The 16,765-nt window shown below is 45.6% G+C and overlaps 1 protein-coding gene across 1 annotated transcript in view; it reads left to right on the top strand.

Annotated features, from left to right (window-relative positions):
• kcnk2 (potassium two pore domain channel subfamily K member 2) overlaps positions 1-16,765 on the top strand; it is a 110,091-nt gene that overhangs the window by 54,027 nt on the left and 39,299 nt on the right. Inside the window, exon 3 of the mRNA XM_033025356.1 lies at positions 15,412-15,529. Coding sequence (XP_032881247.1) covers positions 15,412-15,529 — 118 coding nt within the window. The remainder of the gene's footprint in view (positions 1-15,411; positions 15,530-16,765) is intronic.

Below are 16,765 nucleotides of genomic sequence, written 5' to 3' on the forward strand. Positions count from 1 at the left end.
GAGCATTGCAACCTGCTGCAGAATGTAAAACACTGTTGACTGATGGAAGAGGCATTGCGCCTGTTGGAGCAAGAGTGCAATTGGCCTGAAACAGAATGAGTTTGATACAGTTGGTATGACTGTACATTGACGTAGGAAATGTCATTTGGCAGTCTGCTCTGGAACAAGTGACAATAAAGAGTGTTAGAGAAAACATGGCACTGTCACCAAAGAAGGAGATTGTGGCATTGGAGTCTGCTATGCAATCTGTAGCCTCGTGTAGACATTATGCCAATTTAACTTGGGGTACACTGTATGGGTCATTAATATGCTACAGAAGGATGGCACTGCAGTCTGGCAATAGAAATTCCAACACTGTAGTTTAGTTTAGTTTAGAGATACAGCACAGAAACAGGCCCTTTTGTCCGTTGAACCAGCACCGCCCAGCGATCCCCACACTCTAACACTATCCTACACATTTGGAACAATTTACAATTTTACTGAAGCCAATTACCCTACGAACATGTACGTCTTTGGAGCGCGGGAGGAAACCAGAGTACCCGGAGAAAACCCACGCCTGTCATGGGGAAAACGTACAAACTCCGTACAGACTGAACCCGTAGACAGGATCGAACCCGGGTCTTTGGCGTTGTAAGGCAGCGACTCTACCATCGCGCTGCACAGTGCTGCCACAGCAGAAGGCCCAGGCAGGAATCCATCTGAGTAGCCTGGTATAGAGCATGTGACATTGTTTTTGATACCAATATGTGGCACCGTAGCCTGATGTTGAAAGTGTGTCACTGAAGCCTGATACAAAGAGTGAAGCACCATGGTCTTAACATCATTGTTGGAGTGAAACATCTTGCCCAACTTCACTAAACTTTACAGAAAGCTGATAAGCTTCTCATCTTAATATTGGATGTGCAGCAAACAATTGACAATTCCAATCACCTAGTTCATGGATTTACAGTAAACAAACAAGATGGAGATGGTAGAATCAAAGTTGGCGATGTTGTTGGTGGTGTTGAGGGGGGAAGGGGAGGGGGAGGGGGAGGGGGAAAGGGTTGAAAATAGTGTTTGGAGGGGAGCTGCCCAGTTTAATAATCACAGGTGTGACTTTTGCTTCTCAAAGTAAGGAAGGTTCAGGGCAAACTTTGCAACTTACCGTAAGCAGTGAGCAGGCTTGTGAGATTGGTGAAGTGACATATATTAAAAATAATTTAGAATTAATCACAATAATACATTATTAGCCAAGTATGTTTTGCAACTTACAAGGAATATCATTTGCCAAGTCAGTCGTACAAATAAAAGCAACAGAACATACAAAATACATTTTGACATAAACATCCACCACAGTGACTCCTCCACGTTCCTCACTGTGATGGAAGGCGAAAAAAGTTCAAATCTCTTCCCTTCTTTGCTCTCCTGTGGTCGGGGGCCTCGAGCCTTTCGTTGACGGGACAATCTTGACTCCCGTAGCCGGCGGTTGAGCCCTCCGCATCGGGGCGATCAGCTCCTGCATCGGGGGATGTCAGCTCCCCCGCGCCGGACTGTCAAACCCTGGGTCAGGGCTGGTCGAGCCTCTGTGTTGTTGGAGCTTCCCAACTCGTCCTCTCCCGAGACTGCGAGCCCTTGATGATAAGTCCACAGGCCGCGGTTGGAGCGATCCCAGGCAAGGGATCGGCTCTGATGTTAAGTCCACGCCCCGCGGTGGGGCACAAAGTCAGTCTGAGGAGGCCTCCAGCTCCATCGATGGTAGGCTGCAGATCATAGTGAAAGAGTGAAATAAAGGGGAAATGCAAGTGAGCCATGAGCAGAGATGATCAGGATGGAAATGGCCTCCTTCAAGCAAGTTGGATTCATAGTCGGCATAAGAGAAAAGTACATGTAAGTAGAAAATAGAGCTACTGTAAAGATTTAAAGTTGCTTAAAAACATGAATCTGTCGAGGTCATATTAGTGCACAGTATGTTGTATTGAGCCTGTAGTCTGACAGAATGTGTGGCAAGGTAGTCTGATGCAGAATTGCAGTGAAGCCTTACCAAGTAATCATGGTGCAGTGGACTGATACGAGAAGTATGCTACTAATGCTGATTTCAGAAATGGTGACACCATTGCCTGTTTTATACATGCCAATGAATCATGACACAGCTGCCTGATATGAGAAGTGTGGGTCTCTGATCTGCCAGAGAGCGAATGGCACTGGAGCCTGCTTCAGAAACCTTGGCACAATACTCAGGCTGAGAACATAGTACTTTGATACAGAAACTGCAGCTACTACATACCCTAATATAAAAGCAAGACACTATGATCTGACGAAGCCTGTTGTGGAAAGCGTTGTGTAAGAAGGAACGGCAAATGCTGGTTTAAACCGAAGATAGACACAAAAAGCTGGAGCGGGACAGGCAGCATCTCTGGAGAGAAGGAATGGGTGACGTTTCGGGTCGAGACCCCTCTTCAGACACATTCAGGAAAACCTTGTGTTGTATATTAACATAGAATGTGTGGCACTGTGAGTTTGTATATACGATGTTGCTGTTCACCTGTATTGAACTCGTGATACTGTAGCTTTTATATAAAAACGTACCATACTGGCAGGGGTGGAAATCGCTGTCAAAACATGGGGGGGACGACACAATTTCTTGGTGGCCGCATGCGCACACACACGAGGCTTCAGAGGCTTTGGCCGTGGGCCCTGTGGACGATAACATCGGAGGCTGACCTGGTTGATTACCGACTCCGAACTCCAGCAACAGCAGCTTCGTCCATCCCGAATTGTGGGGCTTGAATCGGCCCGTTCGCGGGGCCTTCGGCCGCGGGATCTTCCATTCCCCGGCGGTGGCTTCAACATCGGGAGCCTCGATCGCCTCGGTGCAGCAATTTGACCGCGGGATGGTGGAAGATCCCGCAGCTGATTTTAAGCCACACTGGGTGATGAAAGGCCCAGCGAACGGGCCAATTCAAGCTCCACTCTACGATCTTTGCTCCACCAGGACGTCTCCCTCCTCCAATCACCGCGCTCTATCCTCAGCCCCACCCCCCTACTTCCGCCTCTGACCGACACCTCAGTCCTCCAATCATCGCGCTGAATCATCATGTCCCCCCCCCCACCATTGCCTGCTGACCGACATCTCTCTCGTCCAATCGGCGCCCTCGATCATCAGTTCCACCCCCACTGTCATGCGGAAAGCGGAAATTTTTAATAGATTTTTTTTTCACCGAATTTCAAAATCCGGATTACAAAACATGGGGGGGATTGTCCCCCACCTCTCAAAACATGGAGGGGACGTGTGTCCCCCTGTGTCCCCCCCCCCAGGGGATTTCTGCCTGTGCATACTGGGCTGCAAGTGCAAATGTGGGACTATAGCCTAATGCAGAAATTGTGACACTGTAATCTAATGCAAAAATTGGTTTTTAGATTTTAGACTTTAGAGATATGTCATGGAATCAGGCTCTTCAGCCTCCTGAATATGCGCTAACCAGCAATAAACCCATACATTAACACTGTACTACACCCTAGGGACAATTTCAATTTATAGATGCCAACTAACCTACAAACCTGTATGTCTTTGGAATGTGGGAGGAACCCGGAGAAAACCCACGTCATTAATGGTTCAATGGTCCTTTATTGTCACGTGTACCGAGGTACAGTGAAATTTGATTTGCCATAGTCAGACATAGAAAAAGCAACAAGATACAAAACTACATAAAGATTAAACATAAACAGCCACCACAGCGGCGTGTGAGAATCCCCAGGGCACACAGTCATCTGTTCAATGTCCAGCCACAAATTCGCTCCTTCACCGTGATGTGACCAGAGTTGTACCGACCACTGTCATTTTCACTGCAGTCCCTGTCCGCCCAAACAGTCCGAAAGCCGTCCACACTCACACTAGTCTCTGGGATGTCTTCAGGCCATGAAGTCCCTGCTATCACTGCACTCACGGTGCTTACGGCAAATAACTTGTTACTTCTTTCCTCCTTTTCTCCCGCGGTTGGAGTAATCGAAACATCACAGATCAAGGGCGATCGAGGCTCCCGCGATCGGGCGGATGGAGCTTCCAAAGTCGATCCCTAACAAAGGGGCCACCAGCTCCCCGATGTTAACGCCGCAGTGCAGACGGAGATATGATACTGAAAATGTTTCCCCCAATCCCCCCCCCCCCCACCGCCACATAAAACAAAAATTAAAGACTCTAAACCATACAAGTAAAAACAGACTAAAAACAACAAAAGAAGAAAGGGACAAGACAGGCTGTCGGCGAGGCTGCCATGTACAGCGCCACGTGGAGAATGCACAAACTCTCTACAGACAGCACCCGTAGTCAGGATCGAACCCGGGTCTCTCGCACTGTAAGGAAGCAACTCTACCGCAGCGTCACCTGTTTTACAATGGTATAGAAAGTGTGAATTTGTAGCCTATTTCAGAAATTGTGGGTTCACAATGGTAATATGGCACTTTATACAACTTTATTTTAGCCCCATAAAAAAAGTGTGGCATTCTAGCTTGATTCAGAATGTATGGCACTCCATCAGTGAACATGTGACATTTTATTCCAATGTAAAAACATCATTAAAAACATTCCAAGTAAAAAACGTAGAGTCGTATGACCATGAAGAAGGGTCTCGACATGAAACGTCACCCATTCCTTCTCTCCAGAGATGCCGCCTGTCTCGCTGAGTTAATCCAGCTTTTTGTGTCTACCTTCAAGTCATATGACACTATGACACTATGATTCTATGATTCTGTGACTCCAGGATTCTATGACTCGGTGACTCTATGATTCTGTGACAATGTAATCTGAAACAGACGGTGTTATAGTATGACCTGTAGCAATATGGCTGGCACAAAGAGGAAGTTTCTGTAAACTGATACCGGATACGTATTCAAGACATCGAGCGCGGTGGGACTGTAGGCTGACATGGATTAAAACATGATGCAGACAGGGGGCACAATCAATCGTAAACTGAGAGCGAGAGAGAGAGTGGCACTGTGAGTGGAAGATGAATGTATGGAGTGGTAGTCTGGTGAAGGAATTGTGTGTGACATGGTATGCAGTTAGGAAAATGTATGGAGATGAACGCTGAGACACAAAGACACAGTGTTCGCAGATACAGAAGTGTAACAGCGTGACCTCATATAGATAATATGAAATTGTTTCCTGGTAGAGGATTTATGATATTCTAGACCACAAAATGTGAGGTTCTTTGTACTGATAAATAATGGATAGCATTGTCGCCTGAGACAGAAACGGTGATGCAGTCCTATCGTGCAAATATTTCAGAACAAACCCTGATACAGTTTGTACATGAGCCTATTAAAGGAGTGGCGTTCTGTGCACTGACCTTCCATGTGTGGCATTGAACAATGATGCCTAATGAAGTTTAGTTTATTAGTTTAGTTTCATTTATTGTCACATTTATCGAGGCACAGTGAAAAGCTGTTGTTGTGTGCTAACCAGTCAGAGGAAAGACAACACATGATTAAGATTGAAGGGCCTGTCCCACGATATGAGTTCACCCAAGAACTCTCCCGAGGTAAAAAAAAATCAAACTCGTGGTACTTCATCACGAGTATTTTTTTATTCTTTGAAAATTTTCACACTTTTGAAAAAGCGTCACCAGTTTCCACGTTTCCCGAGTACCTGCCGTTAGCATTACGAGCCGCTACGAGACATCCACGAGCTCCGATGTACCCGCTACGTACATTCTACGTATTTACCACGAGTTTGATTTTTATTTAAACTCAGGAGAGCTCTTGGGTGAACTCGCATCATGGGACAAGCCCTAGAGCCATCCGCGGTGTATAAATACAAATTAAAGGAAATAACGTGAATAATGTTTTGTGCAAGATACAAGCTAGTAAAGTATGCATCAGAGATAGTCCATCCGAGGGTCTCCAATGAAGTAGATTGTAGGACTTTCTCTACTTGCTGCTAGGATGGTTCAGGATTTAGGACCTTTACCTGTGGGCCAGTCCTATCCATTTCCATAACTCAAACAGAATTATGTTTCCTAGTCCCAAAGTGCAGCCCCTGCACTAATACTTCAGTTACTTGCCATATCTTGTTCCCTAAGATGACATCTAATGATGCCCCCACTCTGGTAGGGCCCTCGCTATACTGGAATTAGTTTAATTACTCCAGCACTTTGTGCCTATCTTTGGTATTAACCAGCATCTGCAGTACTTGTTTTCTAAATCTTTGGTGTAACTGGCTCACAGATCTGATTTATTGTCATGAAACATTTTAACACAACATGCTGTCTGGCAAGCATAAGTTAAGGGAATGATTTAAATGAGGGTAAAGGTGTTATCTTTCCCCTTCTCCTCATTCAATTTTACTTCACACTCTGTCAATTTATCAGCACGCACTTTACATTTGTTCAGATCTCCTGCTACGTGGGCAAAAGCCTCCAGAATAGCATGCCGATTGATGATTCAATTAGAATACAATACCAATTTTAGGTGAAGTCCTGTCCTATACGTCAACATAGGGCTTGAATCATTCATGTCCTCCCGGGAAGGTTTGCAGCAGTTTTTCTCTGCCATTAATATTCCTGTTGTTTCAATGCTGAGAATTTGCAGGCATTGCAGATGGTGAAGCTATGATCCTGAAAATTACCTCAGAGCTCTGAAAAAAAAAGCAAGGTTATCTTGTTAACTGGAGGCTGTATGAATACCCCAACCCACAGCAGCTTGTGGTGGGAAAGATTTAAATGTCACACATTCAAAAGTTGGAAGAAAATTCCTACTGATGGCATTTAGGACGTACATGGTAAATGGTAGGGAATTGAAGAATGCAGGTGAACAGAGGGATCTTGGAATAACTGTGCACAGTTCCCTGAAAGTGGAATCTCATGTAGATAGGGTGGTAAAGAAAGCTTTTGGTGTGCTGGCTTTTATAAATCAGAGCATTGAGTATAGAATGTTCAAAAGGGAACTGCAGATGCTGGAATATCGAAGGTACACAAAATTGCTGGGGAAACTCAGCGGGTGCAGCAGCATCTATGGAGCGAAGGAAATAGGCGACGTTTCGGGCCAAAACCCTGGTCTGAAGAAGGGTTTCGGCCCGAAACGTCGCCTATTTCCTTCGCTCCATAGATGCTGCTGCACCCACTGAGTTCCCCCAGCAATTTTGTGTACCATTGAGTATAGAAGTTGGGATGTAATGTTAAAATTGTACAAGGCATTGGTGAGGCCAATTCTGGAGTATGGTGTACAATTTTGGTCGCCTAATTATAGGAAGGATGTCAACAAAATAGAGAGAGTACAGAGGAGATTTACTAGAATGTTGCCTGAGTTTCAGCAACTAAGTTACAGAGAAAGGTTAAACAAGTTAGAGCTTTATTCTTTGGAGCGCAGAAGGTTAAGGGGGGACTTGATAGACTTGTCTTTAAAATGATGAGAGTGATAGACAGAGTTAACGTGGATAAGCTTTTCCCACTGAGAGTAGGGAAGATTCAAACAAGGGGACATGACTTGAGAATTAAGGGACAGAAGTTTAGGGGTAACATGAGGGGGAACTTCTTTACTCAGAGAGTGGTGGCTGTGTGGAATGAGCTTCCAGTGAAGGTGGTGGAGGCAGGTTCGTTTATATCATTTAAAAATAAATTGGATAGTTATATGGACAGGAAAGGAATGGAGGGTTATGGTCTGAGCACAGGTATATGGGACTAGGGGAAAATACGTGTTCGGCACGGACTAGAAGGGTCGAGATGGCCTGTTTCCGTGCTGTAATTGTTATATGGTTATATGGTTATATTATTGCATTCAAAAATCTTTCAAGAGGTGGCATCTTTCCTGACACAGCACTTTGCCATCCAGCAGGGAAAGAGGTCCACAATGGAGGTCTTGCCATGGGGGAGGTCCATCTCATTACATTGCGGGCTCAGAGGTGGTGAGTGTTGCACAGAGCAGTGCCATACAAAAGGAAGTAACTTAGTTCATGGACTCTCAGACTACCTGTCATTTAAAGGGACGTCACAGTGAATTCTTTGCTTGCATACCCAAGGCATGCAAATATTCTCCATATAAAGGCCAACGACAAAGTTACAAAGTACCTCCTCGCCAGGTCCTCCTTTGTTCTTTCCCCCTCCCCCCCTCCTTATGCCGGTCCCTCCACGCCAGGTCCCCATTGTCCACTGTTCACCTCCCCTCCTCTCATGGCGGTTCCCCCCGGGTTCTCCTTTGTTCCCTCAACAATCGACCTTGGTGACCAGCGCCTCGACGATCGCCGCACTGACCTCCTCCACTATCGCTGCCGGGTCCACTGCTGACACCGCCGGGCGCTGATCCAGTCCCCAACTGCGGGCTCTGCCGACCAGTGAGGCTCGGGCCAGCAAATCTCTACCTCTGACCCACAAGGCTACACCTCCGACCGGCGAGGCTTGTGCTCCGTCCTTTCCAGCGGCCTCCTGCGAGTCTACTCAAGTTCTGGTTGCATTGCAGCCCCACTCTCCTGATCTCCAGGTGGGGACGTGCCAGTTGGGGAACTTCGGCATCCGTCTGTTCTGCGATCTGGCCAATACAGTCACTCCCAGGTCCAGGCATCAGGCCATCATGGGTAACACCCGCGGCTCCTCTCCTGGGGATAGCTCTGTGGCCGTGCATCTACTAGCTCTCTGCAGACGTTGTTCTGGAACTGTAGGGAGCCACAGAGGCTAATGTGCACCCTGGCCAAGGATTGTCAATGTTTTATTTAGGAATTATGCAAACATTCAGATGAAAGTTAAGTAAACATGCAATTATGTAAAACAAAATGGTAACTTTGGAGGGTTTTTGTGTAATCAGATACAATTGTGTAATCAGAGACAACTTCACACGCAGTCTGACAAACAAAAGGACGTCATTAAAGCCTTTATGAACAAAGAACCTAATGTTTGATCTGGTGAGTAGGATGCATTTCCCAAAGAGGTGTCAGCCAAGGAGTTTCATCCTGTGCCAGCCACAGATGTAGATATTCAGCAGACTTAGGTGAATTTCTAAAGTTTTGGCCCATAGAAAGGATGGCAAAATGCTTTGATTATCGTATTCACTTTTCTTTTCAAACCAAATCTTTATTACCTGTCTATGTCACCGTTTACATCTCTCGTTACTCTTTCCCCTGACTCTTAGTCTGAAGAAGGGTCTTAACCCAAAATGTGATCTATTCTGTTTTTCCAGAGATGCTGGCTGAGCGGCTGACTTAATTGAGCTCTTTGTGTCTACCTTCTGACTGTTTTGGGACCTGGTTTTGGCTTGTAAATGAGGCCTGGCCCGTAGAACTGACTAAGTGTAACCATGGCCCCCAATGCTGAGGATGTTGGCCTGGGAGAGACACCATTAGTTTAGCTGAGTTTAGTTTAGAGCCCTTCAGCCCACTGAGTCTGCACGAACCAGTGATCCCAGTGCATTAACACTATCCTACTCACACTAGGGGCAATTTTACATTTTTTTATACCAAGCCAAGTAACCTACAAACCTGTAAGCCTTTGGAGTGTGGGAGTAAACTGAAGATCTTGGAGAAAACCCATGCAGTCACGGGGAGAACATACAAACTCCGAACAGACAGCACCCTTAGTCAGAATCGAACCCGGATTCTCTGGTGCTAAAAGTGCTGTAAAGGGCCTGTCCCACCAGCATGCGATTGCATGTGTCTAGCGCGACCAAACGGCAGCAGAGTTCGCGTTAAGTTCGCGGTAAGTACGCGCAAAGTTCGCACGTGACGTAATTTACGTCAAACTCACCAATCAGCTGGGCAGGAGGCGGGCCGACTGAATTTGGACGTCGCCCAGCGTCGGGCAGTGACGTCATTGCGCAATGGCACGCCGGGCGTTGACGTCATCGCGCAACGCCACGTGCTAGGCGTATGCCGTCAAGACGCTGCGTACGACGTCAAGATGCTGCGTACGCCCTCAATGCGCCTGCGGGCCAACAGGCCGCTGGCGCGCGGAATTTTCGAACAGTGCAAGATTTTTGGAGCCCCACGCGATGTCGGGACCAGCCCCGCACAACTCCATACGCCTCCGCCGATCGAAGTGCGATCGGCCCCGCGAGGCCGTATGCCTCAAGCAACCACGTTTGGTCGCGCTAGACGCATGCTATCGCATGCTGGTGGGACAGGCCCTTGAGGCAGCTACTCTACCGCTGCACCACCGTGCTGCCCTATTGGTTTGTTTGTTGGTTTGAATACCATTCAAGTGAATTTGGAGGAATGGACAAAGACATTGTTGGTGGTATCTTTCCAGGAATCTGGGTTTTCTGCCATGACTTGTGTTTTATCCTTGTCCTAACTCAATTAAAGTTGTGCTAGAGTATTGAAGGAAGTGTTGATTGATGTCCACCCTTTGCCGAGGGATGAATACTGATATAGGACAGGTAGTCTACTCTTTCAGGATTTTGTCTTCAACATTTATTGGTGGAAGCTACCTGGTGACACGGTGAGGAGTGGCGGACTTTTGTCTTGTAGATTGTCACAGAATAATAGAGCACAGAACCAGGCCCTACAGCTATATGCCTATATACCAACCAAGATGTCCCATCTAAGCTAGTCCCATTTGCCTGCATTTGATCCATATCCAGTAAACCTTTCCTATTCGTGTTGAATGTAAGACTCGTACATTCACATGTTTCAATGATATAGTAGATCGTGGCTTAGAGAATGTATGAATAGGCACAAATGCAAGATTCATGTGCGTATTGGAGTTGTCTACATCAGGCGATCTTGGTTCTGAACCGCAATCATTGAGGGCTGAACAATTTCCCATGAAGCCCCTATCCTACCGTACGAGGTAATTCAAGAGTTCTCCCGAGTAATTCAAGAGTTTCCCCTGATTCAAACTCCGAGAATGTCCGTAGCGGGTCCGTAGGAGTTTGTGGATGTCTCGTAGTGGCTCCTAATGCTAACGGCAGGTATAAAAAGTAACAATTTTTCTCATCACAAGTATTTTTTTACTCGTGGACATTTTTTGCAGGGATGAAAAAACACTGCCTGACCAGCTGAGTTACTCCAGCTTTTTGTGTCTATCCTCAGTTTGAACAGGCATCTGCAGTTCCTTCCTACACATTCTGGGAAATTTCACTGGAAAGAGAACTCCTTGATCACTTGGGAACCTTCAGTAGGATCTCAGAAAGTTCAGTCAGTGATCCTGTATCCTACCTGCCACTATATCAACCCAGCTCCAGCAACCAAAGAGTGAAACTTCACTTCACATCAGTTGACCGAGAGATTGGGGTCCCTATGTTCCCATTCCTGATCCCAGGAATAAGCAGGTTAATCAGGTTGTGATGAGCGTTTGTCAGCACTAGGCCAGTACTCGCTGGAGTTTACAAGAAAGAGGGGGGACCTCATTGAAACATACAGAATAGTGAAAGGTTTGGATGTGGAGAGGATGTTTCCATTAGTCTGGGACTGGAGGTCATAGCCTCAGAATTAAAGGACGTTCTTTTAGGAAGGGGAAGAGGAGGTTTCTTTAGTCAGATGGTGGTGAATCTGTGGATTTCTTAGCCACAGAAGGCTGTGGAGACCAAGTCAGTGGATATTTTTAAGGCAGAGATAGATTGATTCTTGATTTGTACAAGTGTCAGAGGCTATGGGGAGAAGGCAGGAGAATGGGGTTAGGAGGGAGAGATAGATCAGCCATGATTGAATGGCGGAGTGGACTTGATGGGCCGAATGGCCTAATTCTACTCCTATTGCTTATGACCTTATTCTCCAATACTCCACTGAAATGAGTGTGACAGCTGCTAATAGGGATCAGCTGATGTGCATTAGTTCAAGTGCTCTGGTGAGTTATTTACCTTCCCAAAACCCACTCAAGTTACATGTGCTCAATAATGACTTGTTTTCACATTGACATTTCACAAACACCATCATTCAACTTAAGTAGCTCTGTGTGGCCCAAGGCTCACACTTCGTCCCCCGAGTCAGATTTGTCTAACTCTCCAGTTAGACTGCACGTACACTGTAACCGAGTTGATGTATTCAACAGAGCGTTAGATAGAGCTCTTAGGGCTAACAGAATCGAGGGATATGGGGAGAAAGCAGGAACAGGGTATTGATTCTGGATGTTCAGCCATGATCTTAATGAATGGCAGTGCTGACTCAAAGGGCCGGAAGGCCTACTCCTGCACCTATTTTCTATGTTTCTAAGAACATTTCTACTGTGAATATGCTCTTGAATGACTGAAGTTCAAGTGTAAAACTGAATCTTCCTGGTCACTTTTCCTGGAGATTTTCCTCTTCATTTTTATTCTACTCATGTGCAATCTGTCTCTTGGAAGCTGGTAAAATTTCTCAATATAATATCAGTTTCAACTCAGAATATATGTAATTGTTGCAATGTAAAATTCCTATATCTTACACATCGCCCCATCTCCTCCCCTGACTAGTCTAAAGACTAGGCGACACGGTGGCACAGCGGTAGAGTTGCTGCCTTACAGTGCTTGAAGCGCCGGAGACCCGGGTCCGATCCCGACAACGGGTGCTGTTTGTATGGAGTTTGTACGTTCTCTGCGTGACTGCGTGAGTTTTCTCTGAGATCTTCGGTTTCCTCCCACATGTCAAAGACGTGCAGGTTTGCTGGTAAATTGACGTATAAATGTAAGTTGTTCCTAGTGTGTGTAGGGTAGTGTTAATGTGTGGGGATCACTGGTCAGTGCTGACTCAGTGGGACGAAGGGCCTGTTTCTGCGCTGTATCTCTAAACTAAACTAAACTAAACTGAAGAAGGGTCTCGACCTAAAACGTCATCCATTCCTTCTCTCCAGAGATGCTGCCTGTCCCACTGACTGACTCCAGGATTTTGTGTCTAATTCAGTTTAAATCAGCATCTGCAGTTCCTTCCTAAACGTCTCCCTGTCTGTTGGGGAGAACAATCTGGACACACAGATTGTTTTGCTAAATTATTTGCTAGAAATGCCACCTGAGCAAATATTCCTGTCTTGATCTCGTGCTGGTAGGGATTTACAATTGAAGTAAGCAGACATTTCCACTTTGAAGTTAGTTTTGTGCGTTTTGGTTGAGATAACAAATGCATGAACAGGTACCAATCAATGCTGAAAAAATAAAGACTATGAGAAATCAGAGAGGGCAAAGAGATAAAAATAATGAAGGGAAACTATGTACAAACAGTTAAGAACAGCTGAGATGTGGATCAGATGAAAGATTGGGTGAAACATCAGCAGATGGAGTTTAGTTTATTATTGTCATGAGTACTGAGATACAGTGAAAAGCTTTTGTTTGCATGTTACCCAGGCAGAGAAAAAACTATACTTGATTACCAGATAAAGGATAAAGGGTAGACACAAAATGCTGGAGTAACTCAGCGGGACAGGCAGCATCTCTGGAGAGAAGGAATGGGTGACGTTTTAGGTCGAGACCCTTCCTCAGACTGATGTCGGGGGAGTGGGCAGTACAGAGATAAAATATAGTCAGAGACAGTAAGACTGGTCGGAGAACTGGGAAGGGGGAAGGAATGGAGAGAGGGGGAAAGCAAGGGCTACTTGAAGTTAGAGAAGTCAATGTTCATACCGCTGGGGTGTAAGCTACCAAAGCGAAATATGAGGTGCTGTTCCTCCAATTTGCGCTGGGCCTCAAGGATAAAGCGTACAACGTTTAATGCAAGATAAAGTCTGATAAAGTTCTATTAAATATAGTGCAAAAGTCTCCAATGAGGTAGATGGGAGGTCATGACCATACTCTAGCTGATGAGAGGACCATTCAGTTGCCAGATAACAGCTGGGAAGAATCTGCCCCTGAAGCTGGAAATATGCATTTTCGAACTTCTGTACCTCTGGCCTGAAGCGAGCCGGGAGAAGAGATAGTGATCAGATTGAGATCGGCCCTAGATTATGCTGGTGGCCTTGCTGAGGCAGCGTGAAGTGCAGATGGAGTCAATGGGAGGGAGGTTGGTTTGCGCGATGGTCTGGGCTACGTCCACAACTCTGCAGTTTCTTAGTCTGCAGTCTTAGATGGAGCTGTTCTCAAACCAGGCTGTGATCCTGAAAAGTGCGAGGTGATGCAGTTTGGGAAGTCATATGGGGAATAGGACAAATTAAGTAAATGGTACTGCACTAAGGAATGTCGATAATCAGAGGGATCTTGGAAGCAGCAGGAAAGGAAGGTGTAGTAGGCACATGGTATGCCTTAATTTCATAGAATGGGGTACAGAATATTAAAGTTGGGAGGTTATGTTGCAATTTTACAAAACACTGCTTAGACCGCACTTAACCGGAATATTGTGTGTTTAGATTGCCACAGTATAGGAAGGATGCTTAGTGTAGAGATACAGCACGGAAACAGGTCCTTCAGCCCACCGAGTCCGTGCTGACCAGCGATCCCCACACACTAACGCTATCCTATACACACTAGGGAAAATTTACAATTTTATTAAGCCAATTGGCCTACAAAAAACCTGTATGTCTTTGGAGTGTTGGATGCAGCTGTAGCTCCCGGAGAAAACCCACGCAGTTCACGGGGAGAACGTACAAACTCCTCACAGACAGCACCCGTAGTCTATGGCGTTGTTAGGCAGCAACTCTACCGCTGTGCCCCCGTGCTGCCCATGTGTTGCAGATGAAATTCATCAGGATGTTGCCTGGAATGGAGGACTTTTGTAATGGGGAGAGATTATATAGGCAGGACTTATTGTTCCTGGAGCATAAGGGACTGATGGGTGACCCAACAGAGCCATATAACATAATGTGAGGCAAATATATCGCTTTTCACTGTACCTCACTACTCATGTCAATAATAAACTATAGGCACAATATTTTTCCCAAGGTAGTGGCATCAAAAAGCAAGGAGGTGTAAGATTAAAGTGAGCTGAAAGAATTTAAAAAGTGATTTGAGGGGAAAGTTGTTACACAGATTGTGATTGATATCTGGAACTCAGTGCCAGAGCAGTTAGTAGAATCAGATAAAATTACTATGTTTAAGAGACAGTTAGACTGGCATTTGAACAGGCAAGACATTGAATGAGACACAAAGTGCTGGAGTAACACAGCGGGTCAGGCAACATTTCAGGCACACACGTGGTGCTTTTGGTCGGGACCCTTCTTCAGGCTTCTTTAGTCCGAAGAAGGGTCCCGACCGGAAACGTCACCTCTCCAAGTGCTCCAGAGATGCTGCCTGATCCGCTGAGTTACTCCAGCACTTTGTGCCTTTTTTTGGAAAAAAAACCCAGCATCTGCAGCTCGCATTTTCTACAAGACATTGAAGGATATGGACATAATGCAGACAAGTGGAATTAATGTAGATGAATGCAAACAGGACAGCAAGGACATAATGGTCTGGAAAGCCCACTTCTGTTCGGAGAAACTCTACAACTCTCTAAAAGTATTCTTCTATCAAAATGTGGTGTTTGTCCAATTATTCAGTGAACAAGTGATTTATTAAATATGTCTTACTGTTGCATGATGAAAATTTACTGATGTATGCTTTTCAAACTGACAGCATGTGATGGAAGCTATAAATGCAGGTGTTAATCCTGCGGGGAACTCTACCAATCAAAGCAGCCACTGGGATTTAGGCAGCTCCTTCTTCTTTGCTGGCACCATTATAACTACCATAGGTAAGACATTTCTAATAAATCTTGCATCCATCATTCATAATTAATGTTGACCTCATTAATTTCAAGAAACTGAACCCTGAGCATCATCACGTCTCGTACATTTCAGCTGAGCCAAAATCATCAAACTTGCTGATGGCGTTTTGCCCAGTGAGCTATTTGACAACAAGTGCATGTTCTTCCTGCTGTAAACCATGGAATTCACAAAATTAAGTTGTACATGTGGTTGTCATTTACTGTTACGTGATTCGCGTGTGTTCTCCATGCAATAAATTCAAGTATGTTGAAGAGAAAGGTAATCTTGGATTTTCAATTACATTTAGTGCACTCCACACCAAATTGTTTTCAATAATGGAGATCCTACATTATCTCATTTCAGTATAAAACTATTTGTCTTCATGCGATAATCTCTCAATCTTTTAGTTACTGCAAATGGAATTTTGATATTGGCTTTAGTTTAAAGTGATCAATATCAAAATAGCTATTATACCTTTCTTATAATTTTTATTTCCAATGTAGTCAGCGGACAAAGCCAGCAGATCTGTAGGGAAGGCCGTCAGGGTAATGCCCCTGTCCCACTAATGCCCCTGTCCCACTTAGGAAACCTGAACGGAAACCTCTGGAGACTTTGCGCCCCACCCAAGGTTTCCGTGCGGTTCCCGGATGTTGCAGGTGGTTGCCGGAGGTTGCAGGTAGTGGAAGCAGGTAGGGAGACTGACAAAAACCTCCGGAAACCTCCGGGAACCGCACGGAAACCTTGGGTGGGGCGCAAAGTCTCCAGAGGTTTCCGTTCAGGTTTCCTAAGTGGGACAGGGGCATTAGTAAATCTGAACGGAAACCTCTGGAAACTTTGCGCCCACCCAAGGTTTCCGTGCGGTTCCCGGAGGTTTTTGTCAGTCTCCCTACCTGCTTCCACTACCTGCAACCTCCGGCAACCACCTGCAACCTCCGGGATCCGCACGGAAACCTTGGGTGGGGCGCAAAGTCTCCAGAGGTATCCATTCAGGTTTCCTAAGTGGGACAGGGGCATAACTTTCCAAGAGTGGACTAAAACTAATTGGAAGATGTGGGTTCTGAGCAGTGTTTTAATATGAACAGACAGGCGATGGGGAAGAAGCCTTTCTGCCCAAAGGAAAGATTGATCTATACCTGTGGAGGTGGAAACATGATAAGAAGTTGTACTCCACGTAGGAGTTGCTGCTGTTATTTGAACTTGGGCAAAGCTTGACTTGCACAACA

The sequence above is a fragment of the Amblyraja radiata genome, chromosome 8, assembly GCF_010909765.2.
Source record: "Amblyraja radiata isolate CabotCenter1 chromosome 8, sAmbRad1.1.pri, whole genome shotgun sequence".
Classification (NCBI taxonomy): domain Eukaryota; kingdom Metazoa; phylum Chordata; class Chondrichthyes; order Rajiformes; family Rajidae; genus Amblyraja; species Amblyraja radiata.